General features: G+C 45.7%; 1 protein-coding gene across 2 annotated transcripts in view; it reads left to right on the top strand.

Annotated features, from left to right (window-relative positions):
* Positions 1 to 1458: 1458 nt before the first annotated feature.
* Positions 1459 to 22322, top strand: part of MSRB3 (methionine sulfoxide reductase B3) — a 99039-nt gene continuing 78175 nt past the window's right edge. Inside the window, exon 1 of one of the 2 annotated variants that reach the window (XM_083182453.1) lies at positions 1459 to 1920. Coding sequence is in view for 1 of the 2 variants with exons in the window: in XM_083182454.1 (XP_083038580.1) it covers positions 1872 to 1920 (49 nt within the window). In the remaining variant the exon portion in view is untranslated. The remainder of the gene's footprint in view (positions 1921 to 22322) is intronic. The other variant, XM_083182454.1, reaches the window with a different exon arrangement.

The raw sequence follows: 22322 nt of genomic DNA, 5'->3' as shown, positions 1-22322 counted from the left end.
TCCAACGTTTCGGGGATTATACGCCCCTTTGTCAAGGTGTAAGTGATATCAAGTGATATCATTGGATATTAAAACATTACCCATTTACGGCATTGTTTCACATTTATAGATCTCGGTGTATTACTCCTGAAGAAGTCCCTAAGGGACGAAACGTGTAGGGTTTCTCAGACCAATATACATCTGAGGTCAAATCAGGAATCAATACACCTATGTGAAAATACTTACCGGAAAATTGCTGTATTCTGTATTTTATATACTTTATATGAAAATCTTTTTATTGTTTGGAATAAACACATTCTATTTTTAAGAGAAGTCTGTTGTTGGTGAAACACATCTAAGCGCACCTCTACACCTTTCTCTTTATCTATTTCCATTGGACCTCTATTAACAGTGAGGCCCTAGAGTAGTGATATATATAGGAGTTCGAACACCTGTAATGGTGATGTGGAACTAGTTTAACCTCCACAGTAATTCTAGCAGAAAAGCATTAGTTTACAGGGGGGTGCCAAATACCCTACCACTGGCCCTGGCATGTGTAATGGGGAAGGGGTAATTATGTGGCTCAGGGAAATTAGTTCCCCCACCTCCCCAGGGCCACTTTTCCTGTAATTAATCTATCTATCTATAGAAAACATAGCTGCAGCACTGCTACAGATCTGGCAGTGTCTGGCTTCCGACTGGAACATACCCTCCAAGTGTAGCGATTTAGCCGGTACAGTACCGTTTTTTAACGGTCTGTACCGGCTAAAAATAAATGTACCGATTGTACCGATTTCCCCCAATTCTGATAATTCTGATGTTAACATGGCTGCCGCTCCACTGGTCGGATTGGTCCCAGCGGGGGTGTAAGGAGTTAATACTGCCCAGCAGTGAAGAACCTGTACCCGCTGCTGTGCGGTCCGGGCACGGCAGCCAGCAGCGTGTGTCACTGTCACAGCAGCAGCTCACGCACGCGGCTCGCAGACCTCCTCCCGCAGGGCTGTTGTCGCTGTCCATTATGACGCGGTAAAGGACGCCCGGCCGGTGCATGTACCGCCGATATAGCCGGACAGTGCAGCAGAGCCACGTCTGTAGCGGGATTCGGAGTGGCCGGCCGCAGCACTAGTATCACTCTCAATTGACAACTAGGGTAATTTATTTATATTAAACTAATTTATTTATGCATTTAATGCATGTTGATATTAATTAGGGTCACAATAAGCTAATCAATTATGTTGCCCCAGGTGCCTGATTCCATATCTACAGCATGTAAAATAACTGTAAATATGGGAAGAATGAAATTTGTATATATCAGTACACATTCGGAAAGGGTGTGGGACCACGCCCCCTTTGCCTGTGGCCACGCCCACTTTTTGGGTGCGTACCGATTTCTTGCCTTCAGATGTTGGAGGGTATGCTGTAGTGACAGGAGAGGTGATGCACTGACAGGCTACATGGGGGATGTGCTGTGGGCCGGCCATGTCGTGCTCCAATGCATCCCCGAAGTTCTCTATAGACCGGTGCAAAGGGCGCCCAAGTTCCCTCCCCTGCCTCCACTGCTGCTGCTGCTGCTGGCTGGCAGGGGGACATTACTCCTGTGTGCACTGTGCTGGATGAAGGGGGCCTGTGGCTTAGGAGGAGGCGGATACTGGGCCAAAAAAGAAAAGCCCTAGTGTTGTAGCTGCCAAGGCTCATTCCATGCTCATATTTGGAGCTGGTTGCACAGGAATTTCCCGACATCCCCCGCAGGCGGCATGCCTGTCACCGCAGCAGCAGCAGCCTGACATAAGAGAGACCGCTGAAAGGGGAGGGCGCAAAGTAAAGGTGAAGCAGAAGACGGGCTGCTATCCCAGGAGACACTGACAGCAAAGTGTTGCAGGTAGCCGGGACCCATGCTGCGCCCATTGCTGGTCTGCCTCCTGCTGACTCTGCCTACAGCAGGTAAGAGCGCCGGGATGCTGGTGCGGCTGCTCATCATGTGTGTGGGGTAGAGAGGCGACCGCACCTCCATCTGATGCTGATCGCAGCCGCTGCCGCCGCCTTACCCCCTGTTCTGGAGCTTCCGTAGGTGGCACGGCAGCAGCCGTCATGGCATCACATGTCCCCCTGCATGCTGTCATCGTGCCCCAGGCAGCTGCTGCTGACGCGGGGAGCCGGGCACCGCACACATGTGTCAATGCTGATGCTCATATTACTGTACTTAAAGTTCATGAAAGTAGTTTGACCCGCGCTAATAGTGAGCTGACTAATGCCCCGGCACCAGCCAGTGTTATGTATGGCCGGGCCTGGCCATACATAACACTGGCTGGTGCCGGGGCATTAGTCAGCAGCAATGGCCTGATGTGGGCAGCACAGGTACAGCAGCCGCTGCTGGGGAGTCCCCAGCAGCGGCTGCTGTACCTGTCTCAAGTGTGGACATGTTTGAGCTCCACCTGCAGCCACCCTGACTGATACACGGTGTGAGCTCAGGGCTGCTACCCCGTGGCATAGGGGTAGTGCTAGATCATTTTGTTATTTTGTCTACATTTATATGTGTGCATACATATCTCTTATTGGGAAATACCATTTTCTCATACTGTCATATTCCTAGAGATGTTAATTAACAGTTGATAACTAAAATGGGTACTTCTTCATCTTTTGCGCCCACAGCTTACGTTACGGAACTTATGTAGCATAGCCTGCACCACCCTGGATCCACGCCACCATCTATTACCTTTAGTAAAGTTATGGTGAGCGAAGCGTGGCAAGCGAAAGATAATGCTATTCTGAAAGCGGCTAACGTAACTGGCGTCAGCTGTGGCCACAAAAAGGAGAAAGTACCCTAAAATGGTTAAGTCAAGCTTGTATTTGGCAACATCTGCTGGGCACACTATGGCCATCCTGTACTGCCCTTTAGTCCTGGTCATCCAAACCATAATTTGGTGGATACTTGCTACTGAACATATGCCTGCACTATGAGGACTGTCTGATATGTGTTGCTATACACAGCATCTGTATCTTCCAGTGATGAGCTGTGCTAATAGGGAGTAATTGTAGGTGGCTCATAGGCGGTGATTAAATAAATAATATCCACCCATGCAAATGTGACATTGCAATATAAGATGCTTTGTGGACACGTTGGGCCAGAGTAAAATATGAGGACACCATTCTCACAATAATTCAGACTCTTTTTTTGGGCACTCACGACCAGTGCCCCAAAAAAGAGTCTTCTTTTTCTGTTTGTAAATACATCTGTTTTCTGACTCTGGGAGCACCACCAACCACTGAATTTTTCAGGGTGATGAAACCACTTACATTCATCACAAATAAAATGTATATATGAAGTTGGTTAAATCTATATCTAAACCCCAAAATTACTGAAATCTCGGAACTATTGGGGTAGGAATCCTGTGCGGAACAAAAAGGTGTTCTTTGTTCACTATAATTCAGCAAAGTTGTGTTAATGTGTACAGCTTGTCAGTGTGATTAAGCAGTACATGACATGTTTTGCATAAACTAGCATTGCTAGTATAAATTTCTTGCTAAAGCACATCCAGAAGAAGGAGCAGAAAATGTACCCCTTTGGCCAAGTAAAAACAAAGGGAAAAAGGGGTGCCGGACCGGGTCCCGACAGTCGGGATTTCGACAGGCATTCACCCGACATCGGGATCCCGACTGTGAAAACACTGACAGCCGGGTTCCCGACGGCCGTTGGCTATTTTCCCTCGTGGGGGGTCCACAACCCCCATAGAGAAAGAATAGAATAGTTGGCTCGCGTACCCGCAGCGTGGCGAGCGCAAGGGGCTTAGTTGCGCTCACCATGCTGTCTGGGTCCGGCCAGTCGGGATCCCGACATCGGGATAATGACTGTCGGGATCCTGACATCGGGATAATGACTGTCGGGATCCTGATTGTCGGACCCCTATACCACACCCGGAAAAAGTTGCCATATAGCAAATGTATCCCCAAGGGGCTTAAATAATGCAATTTTATTTCTCAGATGTACTGAAATTGGACTAAACTAGCTGTATGGTTCCCTGCTTATCAGAAGTGTAATAATCAATTAAATAGCACCTATATAGAAACAAGCATGCAGTAGATCATGGTCATCATCCATATTTAGACCATTTCCAGACAACAACTGATCAGTACCAAAGAGAGCTTGATTAGAATGAGTTTGCTTTAACTCAGTTATTTGGAACTTGTGCAGTTTTATTGTATGGTTACTGTTAATCAGGGTGGAAATAATAAGAATCGGTAGTATTTTGAATTCTAATATGCAGTCTTGCAGTGTATATGCAATTACACTTATTACAAGGCCAGGCAGCATGTTCCTTCACAAGGCATCATCCATAATAGATGTGGGAATACTGCCAGTTTTTGTAATTAATACTGTGCAGTTGTAGTGAAGTACTGAGTGACATATTGGGGATATTTCTTTTTTCCTCTTTGATGTAACAGTAAAAACTTTCAATTTTTTTCTATGGGAATATTCCTGCTTTTAATTAAATTTAAATAAACCTAGTGTCATATAAGCTTAAAATTCCTGAGTTTCTAATCCTTTTACACAGAGGCAAAAACCCGGGTTTTTGACTAGTGGACCTGGGTCAATGTCGGTGTCAAAGGGGTACATGGAAAAAAAACCCGGGTCTATTTCCCCGCAAATCCTGACAATCCTAAAATGCAAAGACCAACCCGGGAATTAAATTCCAGGGACAAACAGGGACATTTCCGGGTTGGGACCCATTCACACATGTTTTTGAAGCAGGGACAACCCGGGTCGGCGCCTTTCACACTGAACCCGGGATGACCCTGCAATTCTATGAGAATATCATTGAAAATGGCCGTTTTTTGGCCCACAAAGATGAGGTAATTAGGGAGAGAGGTAAAGGGAGAAAGGGAGGGCCGGTCTTTACAGACATTGCAGGCTTTCAGGGGTGAAATAGCACTGCTGGGGTATGTTGTGCCACAGAGCTTGCACAGTGTCTTCTTGTATGCTGTGTGATTACCAATGCAGACATTCTTGGCTTTCAGGCTGTCAGGGGTTAAAACGCACTTCTGGGGCCTGTGGTGTCACAGAACGTGCACAGTGTCTCCCTGCACGCTGTATGCTGCCTCTGTGAGTGTCCACCACAACAGGAAGTTGCCCTGCTAGCAAATCAGCATTAGCAGAGGCAACACGGGAAGCAGGGACATGTCCCTGCACCTTTCACACCAGCCAGTAGTCCGGGAACGACCCTGGAGTAACCCTGCTACCTAGCAGGGTTGATTTGCCAGCAAATTAACCCGGGAATTTGTCCCTGGAACCTTTCACACCAGCACTAGTACCAGGTTGTTCCCGGACCCAACCCGGGAATTTAGGCTGGTGTGAAAGGAGTATGAGAGGACCTGGGTGTGGGGCAGTGTAAACGGGTATGCCGGATCATCTGACTCGGCTCCAGTTTACAGCAATGGGGGAGCCCAACCTCGTGACCACAGCACCTTGCGGTCAGTTTGGAGTTTTGGTGGGAGGCGCACACAGCCTCTGCTGCTGTCTGCTGTACTGTGCTGACAGCAGCGGAGGCAGGAAGGAGGTGATTGGATGCCTTTGTGCGGGAGCTAGCGGTGCACGGAGGCTGGAGGCAGCCCAGCAGCTTATGTTGGAGCTGGACTTGCCCCCAGCGCAGGGGTCCCGGCGGGGCGATTGGCAGTCCCGGCGCTTGGAAATGATGTCATCTCCAAGCGCCGCCCCCATTGACACTGCGGGTCGACACCACAGTGTAAACTGGAAAAATCCCAGTTCCGACCTGGATTGAAACCGTGTTCCAAATCCGGGATTTTGGTGGAAAAGAAGTGTGCTATTCTGTTTATAAAGAAGTATTCATCTCTGATGTGTTTTATTCAGTTATGTTATCATTTCTTTTCCTTTTTTTTTTTTCAATAATACTACTTTTGCTTTTTAATACCTTTACCCAGCATTTCAATGGTTCTAGTCTGACACAGTTCACACTGAAAAGCCTTTCAACACAGGACCTTTTCTTGTGTGAAAGTGTCAACCCGGGTGAACATTCCTGTGTCTTTGACCTTGCTTGATTCACTGTTTTTTTTTTTTTTCAAATTACCAGGTTCAAATGCTTGACCTGGTAATTTGCTTTCAGTGTGAATGTGGTACACCTGCTCCACAGGTGCCGGCAATCATACATTACCAGGGAAGTCCAGGAACAGAGCATTTTCTCCCTCATGGAGTGGGTCAGGTAGGCGAGTATGGCTATCATTGTGCTCAGCACATTTTACCATTCCCAATCGAAGTCCACGCGGGTGGTAGGTAAAGTGTAGAAAAGTATAAAATATTGAAAAAAATTGCGAAAAACAAAGGGCAACCTTTTCATGTGTCGACAATTGGCATGTTGACTTTGATTTTGTCAACCTTTTTTTCATGTCAACTTTTTATCAATCCCAACCTAGTGAATGTCGACCTTTAGGTGTCAACATATTGACTGTCGATCTGAACATTGGGAGTTATTCTGATTCACTCGGAAAGGCACAATCACTCTCTTATGGACAAAACCATGTGCAGAGAGAGTTAGATTTGGGTGGGGGGGTGTACTTCAAACTGATATCTATATTGCAGTGTAAAAATAAAGCAGCCAGTATTTTCCCTGCACAGAAACAATAAAACACCCAAATCTAACTCTCTCTACATATGTTACATCAGCGCCACCTGCAGTGCACATAATTTTGTCCATTAGAGAGTGATTGTGCCTTTCCGAGTGAATCAGAATAACCCCCATTTTCTGTGAGGCCCCTGGATACCATACATGTGATCACCAGGCAATATCTCCTTGCACTATAAAAAGCTTAGCTGAGCCAGCATATAGGGTGGGTTCTATCATGCATCTTTATGTTAAATGATGTACCCTAGTTCTTGTCCAGTGATTTCTATACAATATAACCCATCACCATATTGAACAGATTGAAAAATCCAGAGATAAGTGGTCCTAATTCCCAAATCTCCCTCATTTTGGCATCAATATACACAAAAGTGTCCTGATTTGAGTAGATAGGTTCAGGCTCAGACTGGCCCAGCAGGGAGCTGGGGAAATCTCCGGTGGGCCCTACCGATTCATAGATTTTGTATGTGGGCGTGGCTGCGCTGCACCGCTGCAGGGTTCGCAAAAAACGCGCTATAGCGTGCATATTTTACTCCACATTGGTCCCCGGGGACTCAGTTTCATAAACTGGAGGGGTCCCCCGGGGACGCGCTGAGCTGCCGCCTGTGAGCCAATCACTGCATTGGCCGCCGGAACCCAGTGGCCACCCGGCAGCCAATCACTAGTGGCTTCTACAGTATTTCAAAAGCCGTCCTCCTGCCGCCCCACGCCGCATTGTGTAAGTCCCGTGTCTGGTCTGCTGAGAGCTGGGGGACGGGACGGGATGTTACTGACAGCTCTGACACTCTCAGCAGAAGAGGTGAGCGGGCTGTGTGTGCGGCAGGGGACTGGATGTAACTGGAAGAGCTGACAAGCTGCTTAACTCTGAGCAGCTTGTCAGCTATTCCTGCCGCATCCAGTACCCCGCTGGGGGGACCTATGTAATGTATTATATGGGGGGGGGGGGGGGGGCTGGGCTATGTGCTGGGTGGGGAGGACCCATGTGCTGTATTATTTGTGGGGAGGTTATGTGCTGTACTATTATCAGTGTGGGGAGTTATGTGCTGTACTATTATCTGTGTGGGGAGGACCCATGTGCTATATTATATGTGGGGGGCTATGTGCTGTACTATTATCTGGGTGGGGAGGATCCATGTGCTGTATTATATTTGGGGGGGGGGGGGGGCTATGTGCTGTACTATTATCTAGTTGGGGAGGATCCTTGTGCTGTATTATATGTGTGGGGACCTATTTGCTGTATTATTTAGGGGGGCTATTTGATGTATTATTATCTGTGGAACCTATGTGCAATATTATCAGGGTGGAGGACTTACAGATCAGTTGTTACACACTTGCGATTTTGGGCCGATTTCGCCTGCTTATTGGCCCAAAGTGACTAAATCGGATGAAATTGCCTCAAAATCACATAGGGCCTTATTTTGGTTCATTCTTTCTTACAAAATCCTTCTTAGATGGACAAAACCATGTGCACTGCAGGGGGGGCAGATGTAACATGTGCAGAGAGAATTAGATTTGGGTGGGGTTTTACTTCAAAGTGAGATCTATATTGCAGTGTAAAAATAAAGCAGTCAGTATTTTTCCTGCACAGAAACAAAATAACTCACCCAAATCTAATTCTCTCTGCACATGTTACATCTGTCCCCCCTGCAATGCACATGGTTTTGTCAATCTAAGAAGGATTTTGTCAGAAAGAATGAACCAAAATAAGGCCCATAGTCAGGTGGTCACACCCCTTCAAAAAGACAACACACCTTGGTGGGCCCCTATGAGTGCATTTCCCTGGTGGGCCCTTCATGCCCCAGTCCGACACTGGATAGGTTGTCTTACAATTTAGAAGCTTTTCTGTTTGGGGAAAGATGGACACAATGTTTAAAAGTCACTGCAGGCAAGGAATAACTTAGTACAAGATTGAAGAAGTTTCCCTTCTTCTCACCAACAATTCAGTGAAGTACAAATCTATTGTTCATTGACTAATGGGGTGACATTCTATGGGATGAGATAATCTGACTTTGGCGAATTTTATCGCAAAAACGGCCGTTTTCGCACTTTTTCCCGAATTCGCATATTTAATGAGATGCGAAAATCAGCAAAAAGTGCGGTTTTGCCGCGAAATCGCACTTTTTAGAAATGCGATTTTTAGTTTTCGCCAGAACTCGCATCCAGATGTTTTCACATTGAAAAGTATACAATTCGCATATTTAATGAGATGCGAATTTGAAAAATGTGTCTAAAAATCTCAAAAAAATCAGACCAGGTTCTGATATGCGATTTGGCCAGAACCCTGCACAGATCATAGAGATCTGTGCATGGCCCTGTGTTAAAAAATGTGGAAAAGTGTTTTTTGACAAAAAAAATTGCGTGGGGTCCCCCCTCCTGAGCATAACCAGCCCCGGGCTCATTGAGCCAGGGCTGGTTCCAAAAATACGGGGGACAAAAAGCATAGGGGTCCCCCGTATTTCTGAAACCAGCCCCGGACTTTTGGACCGGTCCTGGTTCCAAAAATACGGGGGACAAAAAATCTGGGGGTCCCCCGTATTTTGAAACCAGCACCGGTCCAAGAGTCCGGGGCTGGTTTCAGAAATACGGGGGACCCCTATGCTTTTTGTCCCCCGTATTTTTGGAACCAACCCCAGCTCAATGAGCCCGGGGCTGGTTATGCTCAGGAGGGGGGACCCCACGCCATTTTTTTTTTTTTTTTATGAATTTCCTTAAATTCGCACATTTTCATGCCTAAAATTCGCACATTTTCATGCCTAAAATTCGCACATTATCGCACCTAATCGCACTTTTCATTCCAGAATTCGCACCTCATTAAATATGCGAATTCGCAGCAAAAATGCGATATTAAAAAAGTGCGATAATGGGCGATTTTGAAAGTGCGAAAAATTCTCATCCCATAGAATGTCACCCATGGTCTTTTAATCCTTGTAATAAGAAAGGGAAACAATGGGCAAAACTTTCACAATGGGGGTATCCAATTAGCTGCGATAACTCATTTCCGCCAAAAATACCTCAGACATTTCCAAAACTCTGCTTATTTTGCAATCCGCTTCATCGCAGCTATCCAGTTGCTTGCATGATATATATCTCCATAGGGTCTATCATGAATTTCTCTTCACCAACTCTGAGTAGTTTGGGGTAAATCCTTATTTTTGTATAAAAATGTTTGGATTTTGTACAGACCATCCACCTTTATGACTAATAAGGCACTTTGACATTTTATATTTATTTTAATTAGCCTATACTGAGTTTGCACTTTTTCACCCCAAAACTGACAAGTGATGGAAATGGCAATAGAATATATGGGACAGGTATATTGGTGTGCTTTATGAGTGGGCCCAGTGTTTTTTAGGCTTGCAGGTGAGAACAATTGGTTTCTTTTGCAAGGTTTTGGAAAGTGCCTTTAATTGACCCAAATACATACTTACACCCATCATTATGAAAGTTTTTTTTTTATTTTTTTTACACAAAACTTGCTTTTTAGCTTTTTTCACTGTTTATTTTTTTGGTACTCTTTACTTAGAAGGGCGCCCATCTCGGCCATCTCGGGCATTGAATGCACTAAAAAATCAGGTGCGATGCGACAGACGAGATGCCCGAGATTTCCCATAGGGAACAATGTTAAATGTCTCAATTGACCCGATTTTCCTGTTCAATGCCTCAATTGACCCAATTTTTCCATAGGAAACAATGTTAAATGGGCCACAGAGGCCAAATAGGCACCCTGAAGTGAATAATGGCCACCCGAATTGTTAACGCCACCCCACGATCAACGTCAACCCGAAGCGTGGCGAGCGCAGCGAGCCCGCAAGGGGCGGCGGTACGCGTCCTACGACCTTTTCATACCCCCACTATCCACGTCGGCGTGGAGTTGAGAATAGAAAGTGTGGCGAGCGCAGCGAGCCACCGAGCCCGAAGCGTGGCGAGCGCAGCGAGCCCCGCGAGGGGACGCGGATACCTTCACAGGTATCCGTGTCCCCTCGCGGGCTTCACAGTTGTCCGCGTGCGCTCGCCACGCTTCGGGCTCGGTGGCTCGCTGCGCTCACCACACTTTCTATTCTCAACTCCACGCCGACGTGGATAGTGGGGGTATGAAAAGGTCGTAGGACGCGTACCGCCGCCCCTCGCGGGCTCGCTGCGCTCGCCATGCATCGGGTTGACGTTGATCGTGGGGTGGCGTTAACAATTCGGGTGGCCATTATACACTTCAGGGTGCCTATTTGGCCTCTGTGGCCCATTTAACATTGTTTCCTATGGAAAAATCGGGTCAATTGAGGCATTGAACAGGAAAATTGGGTCAATTGAGACATTTAACATTGTTCCCTATGGGAAATCTCGGGCATCTCGTCGGTTGATCGCACCCGATTTTTTAGTGCATTCAATGCCCGAAATGCCCGAGATTTTTTACTAACGATGCCCACGATCAAAATCGTGGGCGCCCTTCTAAGTAAAGAGTACCATTTTTTTAAATATTCAATTTTTATTGGGTCAGCAAAGAATAGACATGTACATATCGGGAACAGAGGTAAAACAGTGAATCCAACATAGAATTATTAAACATTAGTTCCACTAATACAACTGTCTGTCTTACACTCTATTAAATACTAGTTAAATGAAACTGCGCCCCAAAAAAATTACAGTTAGAATAACAGTGAAAAAGGGAAGTCTAGTGAAGATAGAGGGAGGGAGAGAGGGAGCAGGAGAAAGATGAGGAGCAGAGTGGGGGGAGACGGACACAAAAGGGGGCGGGAAGGGTATATATAAGCACAGGTTGGGGACATTGCAAGGTACATTATAAATTGTAAGCATGTGCATGTTAGCAGTTTGGCAGGAGGGGTGGGGAGTGAAATGCGGTATCGTCCCAAGCTACGCTAGAGCAAACTGGTAGACCCTGGGATTCTCTAAAGTCCATCCATTTAAGCCATTTCAGGTGTATTGAGGAGGCTGACGAGGAGTAGCGTATATTTGCCGTCTCGTAAAGAAAATGTGTGTGCACCTTGTTGATGACGCCTCGTATCGAAGGGGTTTCTGCCGATTTCCATAGGAGCCCTATAGCGGCTTTCGCTGCAATCAAGATATGTTTTAGGATGTAGAGGTCACCTCCCGTAACCACACTGGTGTAATGGAGCAATGCTGTAATGGGTTCTAGCTGGATCGTGTACTTCATTACTTTCCCGATCAGGGAGGATATTTCCTCCCAGAAGGGCCTAATGAGGGGGCATTGCCAGAATATGTGGAGGATAGACCCAGTATCCCCGCATCCTCTCCAGCATAATTGCGAGACCTCTGGCCAAATAGCGTGGAGGCGAAGGGGGGTGAAATAGGCCCTATGGCACAACTTAAAAAACATCTCTGAATGTAGTAGACATTTGGACATTTTGAACCCTGAGTATAGGATAGAATCCCAAGTTTCCTCGTCTAGTGTGATATTAAGGTCAGACTCCCACTTAAGCTGGGCGGAGAGTTTCCCTTGTTTCGATGATGCTATCAGGTGATTATACCATCTGGAAATTCCCCCTTTATTTGAGCCATTCTGTAATCTGGAGGCGATAAGAGTGGGGGCTGGCAGGAAGGGGTCCGTGCCCTCCTTTAGGGCGGATAACCAGTGTCTAATTTGTAAATACTTGAAGAAATCGCTCTTGGGAAGCCCAAACCTCTCCCGCAGCTCTGAGAATTGTATCAGAGATCCCCCTTGGACCAAATGTCCCAGATCAGTAATGCCAGCTTTAATCCATACATCCAAATTTAGGTTGGGGATCGTTTTTGCAATAGCTGGGAGGGAGAGGTTGGTGCTTGGAAGGGCAATCTCTCCCACATATCCTGAAATTCTGGCCCACACCTCCAGTGTCGCCCTAGTGGCCATACAAAGCTCCGGCTTTCCGGGGATGTTTTTAATGGGAAGCCAGAACATGTCAGTAAGAGGGAACTGGTTCGCCATGGTTTGTTCGATTAAAACCCAGGGTTTTGGGTTCTGAGAGTTAAACCAGTCCCCGGCTTGACTGAGGAGACAGGCCTGTCGGTATGTTTCTAGATCGGGGTATCCTGCTCCTCCCAGATTCTTAGGTAGAGCCATGGTTTTCCTTGATACTCTCGGTTTTGACCCCTTCCATATATATTTAGTAAATAGTGCGTTAAGTTTACAGAGTAGCGACTTGGGAAGGTTTCTGGGGATCGCGCAAAATAGGTATAGGAGCTTAGGGAGCAGAATCATTTTGGACGCCGCCAGTCTGCCCAGCCATGAAATTTCATGAAGGGACCATTCCTTAATAAGTTTTTGAAAGGAGTTTATGAGCGGGTTAAAATTACACTCTATTACGTGGGCGTCTCTTGCGACCTGTACCCCTAAATATTTGATGGCTCTCTCCTGCCAGGCGTACCGATATGCATCTTTAAGACGAGCTACAGTGGCTAAAGGGATGTTTACCGGTAGGGCTTCTGTTTTGTTTGTGTTCAATTTATAGTAAGAGACCGCGGAGTAAGCATCTAATACTTTATGTACCGCTGGTAGGGATTTCTCCGGTTGCAGAAGGCATAAAAGGACATCGTCTGCGAATAGGCAGATCTTGTGGGAGGTTGTCCCAATCTGCGGGCCTAGGATGTGGTCATCTGTTCTGATTTTAGTTGCTAGGGGCTCCATCGCGAGGACAAAGATTAACGGGGAGAGGGGGCACCCCTGTCTGGTACCGTTGGATATTGGGAAACTGGAAGAGAGGCAGCCATTAACGAACACCCTCGCAGACGGGTGGGAGTAAAGGGCAAATATTGAGTCCAGGAATCTGCCTCCCACACCAAAGCGCTTCAGCACTTCTTTAAAATAGCCCCAATGAAGTCGGTCAAACGCCTTCTCGGCGTCTAGTGACAGCAGCAATAGGGGGGATTTAGTCCGATCGCACCTCTCCAGCACATTGAACACTCTACGGGTGTTGTCCGGGGCCTGTCTCCCCGGCACAAAGCCCACCTGGTCCCCCCCCACCAGAAATGGGAGGAGGGGGGCCAGTCTGTTTGCCAGCAGCTTGGCGTATAGTTTTAAGTCCGTATTTAGTAGTGCAATAGGTCTATAGTTTTGGACCGAGGTGGGCGGTTTACCGGGCTTAGGGATGGTCACAATCCGGGCCTCTAACATTTCTCTGGGGAATACTCCCGACTGGGAAGCCTCGTTGAAGACGCTGGTCAATAGCGGGCTCAGTTCATATTTGAAGCATTTATAGAAGTTAGTGGGGTAGCCGTCTGGGCCGGGGGCCTTATCCTTGGGTAACCCGTCGATGGCGGTTTCTACCTCTATTTTGGACCAGGGCAAGTTGAGAGCCTGCCCCACCTCGGAATCCAGCTCTGGCAAACTAATACTGTCAAGAAAGGAGGTGATCCCTTCGTTCGTCGGCTGGAGAGTGTCGGAGTTCAAGTTATATAATTTAGCATAGTAGTCTGCGAAGGTGTCCGCAATCTGAAAAGGGTCGATTATTCTAGCTCCCTTGGAGTTGATCAGGAGGTCGACCCTATTTTTAGCTCTCCTCCCCCTCAGTTTCCTCGCTAGGAGTCTCCCCGCCTTGTTTTTTTTCACTGTTTAAAAAAAAACATATTTCACCCAGTTGACAATTTTTTTAAATTATGCCCTCTTATATACTTGATATCCTATGTTAATTTGCCATTTTGGGGGGTACAGGCTGATTTCCCTATTTTCTACTGCACTTTTCACTGGTTAATACATATTAGGTCACCTGTTATCACAATTTTCTAATAGAATAGGTCAATAAACGGGATAGGTGCGATAACTTTACCTGCGTTTGCGGATTGCGATATATCATGGTATACCAGCAATGACTGCTGTCAGACCAGTCTGTTTTTAAATAAGGAAGAAAAATGCTGTTTACCATTCAATATCAAGGTTTGTAACCTTGATATCGCATGCGATTTATCCCATGTAAAAAATGGCACATCAAGTGCCAAATTGTATGTGAGCCTCCCGGGGAGCTGCCGGGCGGCTCGCAGGTAAATTGGGTCCGACTTGTCCCTAGGACAAGTTGGCCTAATGTATGGGGGCCTTTAGACATCATGGTACCCTCCATTTGATCCCATTGACCAAATTCAGTAGACAATAAAGAGAACAGCAGTGAACGTTGTGGTAGTAATTCCAGTGCTGTAACTATAAACCATCCATGTCCCCCCATCAGAAAGGTTTAAGGCACCCTCCCTGCACTCTCATTAATGGATGAATAAAGTCTAAAGTTGGTAGAGGGATTGTCTTTACAAACAATTTTAATTATCTAAAATAAGCCTGGGCATAATACCAGCAATACAACCACAATAGATACCAATAAATGGTACTCTTTACCTAGAACGGCGCCCATCGCCGGCATCGCATGTACATCGCATGCCATTATAATGGCATGCGATGCGACCGATGCGATGCCCGCGATTTCACATAGAAATACATGTTAAAATGTAAATCGCGTCGGTCGCATCGCATGCGATGCGACCGACGCGATTACCGCAATTTTACATAGGGAACAATGTTAAATGGCCCAATTGACCTGATTTTACATAGGGAACAATGTTAAATGGCCCACAGGGCCCAAATAGCCACCCTCAAGTGTGAAATGGCCCCCCCAATTGTTAACGCCACCCCACGATCAACATCAACCCGAAGCGTGGCGAGCGCAGCGGTACGTGTCCTCCGACCTTTTTATACCCCCACTATCCACGTCGGCGTAGAGTTGAGAATAGAAAGTGTGGCGAGCGCAGCGGATAACTGTGGAGCCCGCGAGGGGACGCGGATACCTGTGAAGGTATCTGCGTCCGCTCGCTGCACTCGCTGGTGGCTCGCTGCGCTCGCCACACTTTCTATTCTCAACTCCACGCCGACGTGGATAGTGGGGGTATGAAAAAGTCGGAGGACACGTACCGCCGCCCCTCGCAGGCTCGCTGCGCTCGCCACACTTCGGGTTGACATTGATCGTGGGGTGGCGTTAACAATTGGGGGGGCCATTTCACACTTGAGGGTGGCTATTTGGGCCGACGCAATTTTTTACCTTGCGATGCCCAAGATCCAAATCTTGGGCGCCGTTCTAGGTAAAGAGTACCCAATAAATAACCACAAGTAAATACGTCCCTCCTAAAATGGGAGGGACATTTACAATGGAGACAGGTACATTGGGACCACACACAAGTATCTTCAGGGGTGTAGCAATAATCCCTGCAGACCCCAAGTGCAAACAGCGGGGTCTTTGGGGGCTATTGATCCACCATGGAGCACTTCCAATTTAGTCATGCTGCCCAAAGTTTGCAGTGGTAAAAGGAATGCCGCTGGAATTGTCACTGCATCCTCGGTCAGGTATTCTGCATTAAGGACCAAGCCAAAAACTCTGTGTTTGAAATTTAGCAGTCATGATGCAAAAGACTCTGTCAAAAGTATTAATTTACTTACAGTTTCGTATATAGCGCAACATATTATGTTGCGCTTTACAGTTGGAAGCAATAATAAAACAAACTTGGTAGTAACAAACCGACATAAAGGTAGGAGGGCCCTGCTCGCAAGTTTACAATCTATAGGGATAATAGGAGGGGTACATAAGGATAGGATTCCATAGCATTGCAGTCCCATCAGATTACAAGATGCAATTAGATATGATTACTACTGGAGGTTATTCCTGAAAATGTGAGTTTTTAGGTAACACTTGAAAGTTGAGAGCAGGGGTCCTCAAACTATTTTGCTCTGGGGCCCCATCAGACAATAAAAATTATGACAGGACTCCAGCAAGTTACTGCAGAAGGTCATCACATCACATGTGTAGTCAGCAGACAGCACCTATATGGCAGCATTGTGGAGGCACAAAGTGATGGGAGGAGTCTAAAATAACAGACAATTCAACAGACTTATCAGACTCCTTGAATCACTGACTGAGGTCATCAGCCTGATGGTCAGCAACATGGAGTCGCGACCCCATGCTGAGTAGGTTGGGACCCACTTTGGGGTCAGGACCCACAGTTTGAGAACCGCTGGTTTAGAGGCTAGAGGAAAGCCTTAATGTACGTGGAAAGGCATTCTATAGGGTGAATGCTGCTCGAAGAAAGTCCTGCAATTGTGAATGGGATCTAGTAATCTAGTAATGTATGTGGATGAGAGACGCAGATCCTGTGTATAGTGGAGAGGTCGGTGGAGATATATTGACAAAGCAGCAGAGGTTGCTAGAAAGCAATTTGGTTTTTAATATACTTACTATAAGATCTGGAAAATCTGCTTCTGCTGCTATTCTGCAGATTAAGAATTTTATACAGTATGGTTAAATGTGAAAGTTAGTATTTAAGTGCTGATGCAAAGTGGGTACTATCCCAGTTGGAATGGGTGTAGATGATGAGATAGACAGTGTCAATAGGTCTACCCCAAAAGGTCACCATAAACCTATCTAGGCACTGTAGCTCTATCAATGGGAACCAGTTGGAATAGAGGGGCAGATGTATTAAACCTTAAAAAGAGATAAATGTGAGGGCTATAGAGTGATAAACACCCAGACAATCACTTATTTATTTATTTATTTATTTATTTATTTACAGTTTCTTATATAGCGCAGCAGATTCCGTTGCGCTTTACAATAGTAACTTCCTAACTGCCATTTTTCAAACACAGCCTGTAACATGTAACAGAGAAAAAGTGAAACTGCAGAATTAGTGCTAGTGGTGTTCTCAAAAAACTCAGTCCGTGTGAATTATCACAAAGGGCAGTATTCAATGTGAAAAATTCGCCGTGCATGGCGAGAGATTTTTTCTCTCGCCATGCACTCGCCCTGTTCCGGAGGGCTCGCTGCCACTCCTGCTCCCTCTATTCAATGTGGTTAAGACTCGCCGCCACTCGCGGCGAGTCTTAACCCCTGCAGCGGACGAGCATCCGCGGCAGGGAGCTGGCAGGGAGCCGTGGGACGGTGGCAGCCAGGGAGATTAAAGTCTCTCTGGCTGCCCCAGAACATATGTGGAGGGGAGGGGGCTCCCCGGGACCCAGGCAGCACAAGCTGCCCCCCCCTATAGCCAGCGGGGGACCCAGTATTCACTGCACCCAATCGTGCATATGTAATGATCGGATGCAGTGAATATATGAATATCTAATGAGCGGCTCGAGCGCTCCGGCCCCCTGCTGGCTGCTCTGTGTAAAAAAAAAAAAAAATTTAAAAAATATATATTTTTTTAAAATTAAATATATATTCATGTGCTATAAGCACATGAATAAAAATAACATGCCCCTTCACAGAAAAAAAATCCTGATTTTTTTTACACCAAAATTAAAAAAAAAAAACTTTTAGTTTAAAAGTTCACATTCCAGCTCTCCATTAAAAGATGGAGAATTGCTACACGGAGAGAGACGGCGAAAATCACTTAGGGGTTTATTCTAGTTCATTATTTCTGACAAAATCCTTCTTAGATGGACAAAACCATGTGCACTGCAGGTGGGGCAGATGTAACTTGTGCAGAGAGAATTAGATTTGGGTGAGTTTTTTTGTTTCTGTGCAGGGAAAATACTGACTGCATGATTTTACACTGCAATATAGATCTCACTTTGAAGAAAAACCCCACCCAAATCGAATTATCTCTGCACAAGTTACATCTGCCCCACCCGCAGTGCACATGGTTTTGTCCATCTAAGAAGGATTTTGTCAGAAAGAATGAACTAGAATAACCCCCTTAGAAAGATGGCGAATATTTCACATTGAATAGGGTTGCTCGCTTTTGGAGAGCAAAATGCTCCGTCCAAGGCGAAAAAAGCACAAATTCGCCATAAAACAGGGCAAATTTTTCTCATTGAATACTGCTCAAAGAAATAATGTCACCAAATGAAGATTCCATAAAAGGTAGGATTATTGCTTGTTGAATCCTCCAAAAGTCACGTCCTCAATAATGGCACATATATGAAATGACACAATGAAGAAAAATATAGTGCATAACTTTTTAAACAAATGAATTTAATAAAGAAGTGCACTTACAATTTAAATGCTCAATGCAAGCATCGCTCAAGGCAATACTGCGGTCCAAAAGATTATTCCAGGGTGCAGACTCACACCAGGTCCGGATACTGGGAGAAGCTGGAGCCCAGGGATACCACAGTCAAGTCCGTTTGTAGCGAGTGATTTAAAAGCAAGACATTTTGGTTCACTCGCAAAGGCAAATCCCTTTTGATATGGACAAAACCATGTGCACTGCAGGAGGTAAGATGTAACACTTGCAGATAGAATTAAATTTGGGTGGGGTTTTACTGCAAAGTGAGATCTATATTGCAGTGTAGAAATAAAGCAGTCAGTACTTTCCCTGCACAGAAACAAAATAACTCACCCAAATCTAATTCTCTCTGCACATGTTACATCTGCCAACAGAATTTGCTACATAATAACCTGTTAATATTAATAATAACAACAAGCTGGCCATCAGTTGTCAGGAAGAAATTAGTTGGCCTGGAATACAGAAGAGTGAACATGATAACTCTATAACCAGGCAACAGGATAATGCAAGGTGCATGGTCAGTAGTAGGTTTTGGACTGATACTGTACATGATGTGGCAGAGAATAAGCAAACGCTAGATTCACTAGACAACTTTGTTTATATTTTAACAAGACAAAAACAATGAAGCTCGGAAGAATGGAAAAAGTTCATGAATAGAGTTTCTGTACCCATTTCAATTGTTACCATATATGCAAATCTGTCTGGTGAGTCTTCCTTAAAATATAAAGGAAAACATACATTTTCCATGAATAGTATTATTTACAAGAATTCTAATCCCACTCTCCTGTTGTTGTTCTTGTTCTTGTTCTTGTTGCTGTCTTGTTAGAGAAACTGATGCCCCTTTCAGACTTCACTTAAAAACCGATATTTTGCCGATTTTTAACCGTTTTAAAACGATAATCTGTGCGGTCTGAAAGGTGCAGGACCACTTTACCATTTTACAAAAGCCGTTTTTGTAAAACGGTTAACATGGAGGGTCCTACCCGTTTCATACCCGGTATTTTGGCATCAAAATCGGGTCTGAAACGGTATTTAGGACCCAGCCAATGAGACTGCACTGGCTTTGACCCTGTATTTGGAAAGTTTCCAAAAACGGGTCTGCCAGTGTCAAAAAAACGGCACTGCGGCAGATGGGGTGTGAAAGGGGTTTAACCTGGCAGATCCGTTTTTGGAAATGTTTTCAAATACAGGGTCAAAGCCAGTTATGCGGTCTGAAAGCAGCATTAGGGGTATATTTAACAACTAATGATATCCTGTTATCACTTGTTTAATGATTAATCATGTTCCTGTCACTTTCCAAACACATGGCAGTTAGGAGCTTAGTGGCTGGAGCATCATATATGATTAGTAACAAGTGGTAACAAAATAGTTGTTAACAGTTTTAACACATTTACATAGGAAAGCCTGCATGGATCTGACTAACCTGTGCAAGCTTCTCTAAAAATACTCCAAGCTTTTACAATTTCCGTTTGTTTGCTGAAGCACATCTAGGTATATTTCCAAGTTCCATGATGTTTTTGTGCCTTAATCCACATGAGTTGCAGTATTGCAAAAACTGCAACTACCATCAGCAACATAGTCAGAACACTTAGAAAATGGCTGATCTTGGACAGAGTTTGAGTTCCCAGTCCTGACTCCTGAGTCCTCACAACAAGGCTGCAGCAGTGCAGCCGCTCAGAGTCAGAGGGGATAGGGTTCCGCGATTCGCAGGTATTAAGGGGACGGGGCTTAATGCTGCAAAATGACTGCCCTCATCAGAAATCTTGGCTGGAGCCTGGATCATAGTTGCCTACCCTCCTGCATTCTGCAGGGGACTCCCTGAAATAGCAGCAATCTCCCTCTCTCCCATATTAGTCTAGCAATCTCCCTCATTTCACCTAACCCACATTACACTGTTACATTTTTGGGGAAAAAGGGATGAGAGAGAGATCAATTTACATTGAATCATCAGCACCATTTCTCAGCACTTTAGCAAGTATATTAGCTCTTACTAACTGCTTTGGGGCTCATCTACATTTGGATATGTTATTTTAAAAGATTCCTCTCAGATGCAGCAGTACACACCAACGATTCAAGGTGCCACGTTCACAATTCCTTTTCACAATCTCTCCATACAGTATACGGAACACGACACCCTTTGGGTGGAGCATGACACTCCCCCCTCAATGGGGCACTGTGCAAAATTCTACTACCAACTATAATCTCCCTGAAACTAGTTTCCAAAAGTAGGCAAGTATGGCTTGGATAAGGTAGCTAGTGTGCTGGCCCCCCAGCCCTCTCTCTCTCTAACACTCTCCCCCTCTCTCGGACACTTTGCCCCCTCTCTCTCCCTGACACTCTGTCCCCTCCCTCTCTGACACTGCCCCCCTCTCCCTCACACTCTGCTCTCCCTGACACTCTGCCCCCTCTCTGACAATGCCCCCCTCTCCCTGACACTGCCCCCCCTCTCCCTGACACTGCTCCCCCCTCTCTCCCTGACTTTCTGTTCCCCCTCTGCCAGCTGCTCTGCCAGACGCTCTGCCAGAGCCGGCCCTAGCCTAAATGGCGCCCTAGGCAAGATTTTGGCTGGTGCCCCTTAGCATTGCCACTTGTTCTGCCTCTGACCCTGCTCCCCTTTCCCAGTACCATCAACCCTCATCATAGCAGTTATCATTTTGGTGCTTCTACCCGCAATATTTTAAATAGAAACAGTGCACACATTTGGTGCGCAGCCCAAACAGGGGTGTGTTCTTGCTGGGAAGGGGCATGGCCACACAATAGTACCCCCAATTTAAATTATGCCACACAGTAGTGCAACTTTATTCACATGATATCATGCGATGGTGTCCCTTATTCACGTTACATCACACAGTAGTACCACTTTACCTTATATACATTACTCCTCAAATTATTCACATTATACCCTTAGAAAAAAATCCTGAGAAAATATTGTATTTTAAGCACCTTCATGGCCACACTGCAACCCAGCACAAAGCAGTGTGTGCTGGGCAGAGGAGAAGAGCTGCAGTTGTCACTTAAGGGGAGGGGGCCCTGGATCCCCACTGTGCCCTTTCATCAGACTTTGGCCTGGGTAGTTTGTACTCCCTACCCCTTTCTCTCTGCAACCCTGATAATACAACACAGTAATGCCCCTTACACATGACACACATTATTAATGTCGTTATAAACCTAATGCCCCATACACATTATGCCAACCTTTATTAATGCCCTTCATAAACATAATGACACACATAATGCACTTTACACAGATGTTGCACATTATGAATGCCCTTATACACATGACACACATAATGGCCATTACACATATGTTGCACATTATTAATGACCTTATACATATGACACACATAATGCCTGTTACACATATGTTGCACATTATTAATGCATTTATACATGACACACATAATGCCCCTTACACATATGCTGAACACTATTGCACAACCAACCCACCCGCAGAAAGCACTCGCACAGCCGCTAACACTGTGACCTCTGCCTCTGCTTGGATACAGATGTTTCCTCATACATCTTGCCTCAATAGGCCATGCAGCTCCTGGCCAGTTCTGCTCACGTTGGGTGCCTTTTTTTGCTGACAATTTGTCTTATTTGCATTGTTATGTGACCAGGACACACAAGGAGCTTCCGATGATCAAAATGATATGCAGCATGCCAATATTCTGTGTGCGACTGTGGCTGTACCTGCATATGGAATGCTATGTTACAGTGATTTCCATGAATACA

This window comes from Crinia signifera, chromosome 4 (assembly GCF_055691185.1).
Source record: "Crinia signifera chromosome 4, ASM5569118v1, whole genome shotgun sequence".
Lineage (NCBI taxonomy): Eukaryota > Metazoa > Chordata > Amphibia > Anura > Myobatrachidae > Crinia > Crinia signifera.
Note: the sequence above shows the minus strand (reverse complement) of the source record. Positions and strands in the feature narration are given on the sequence as shown.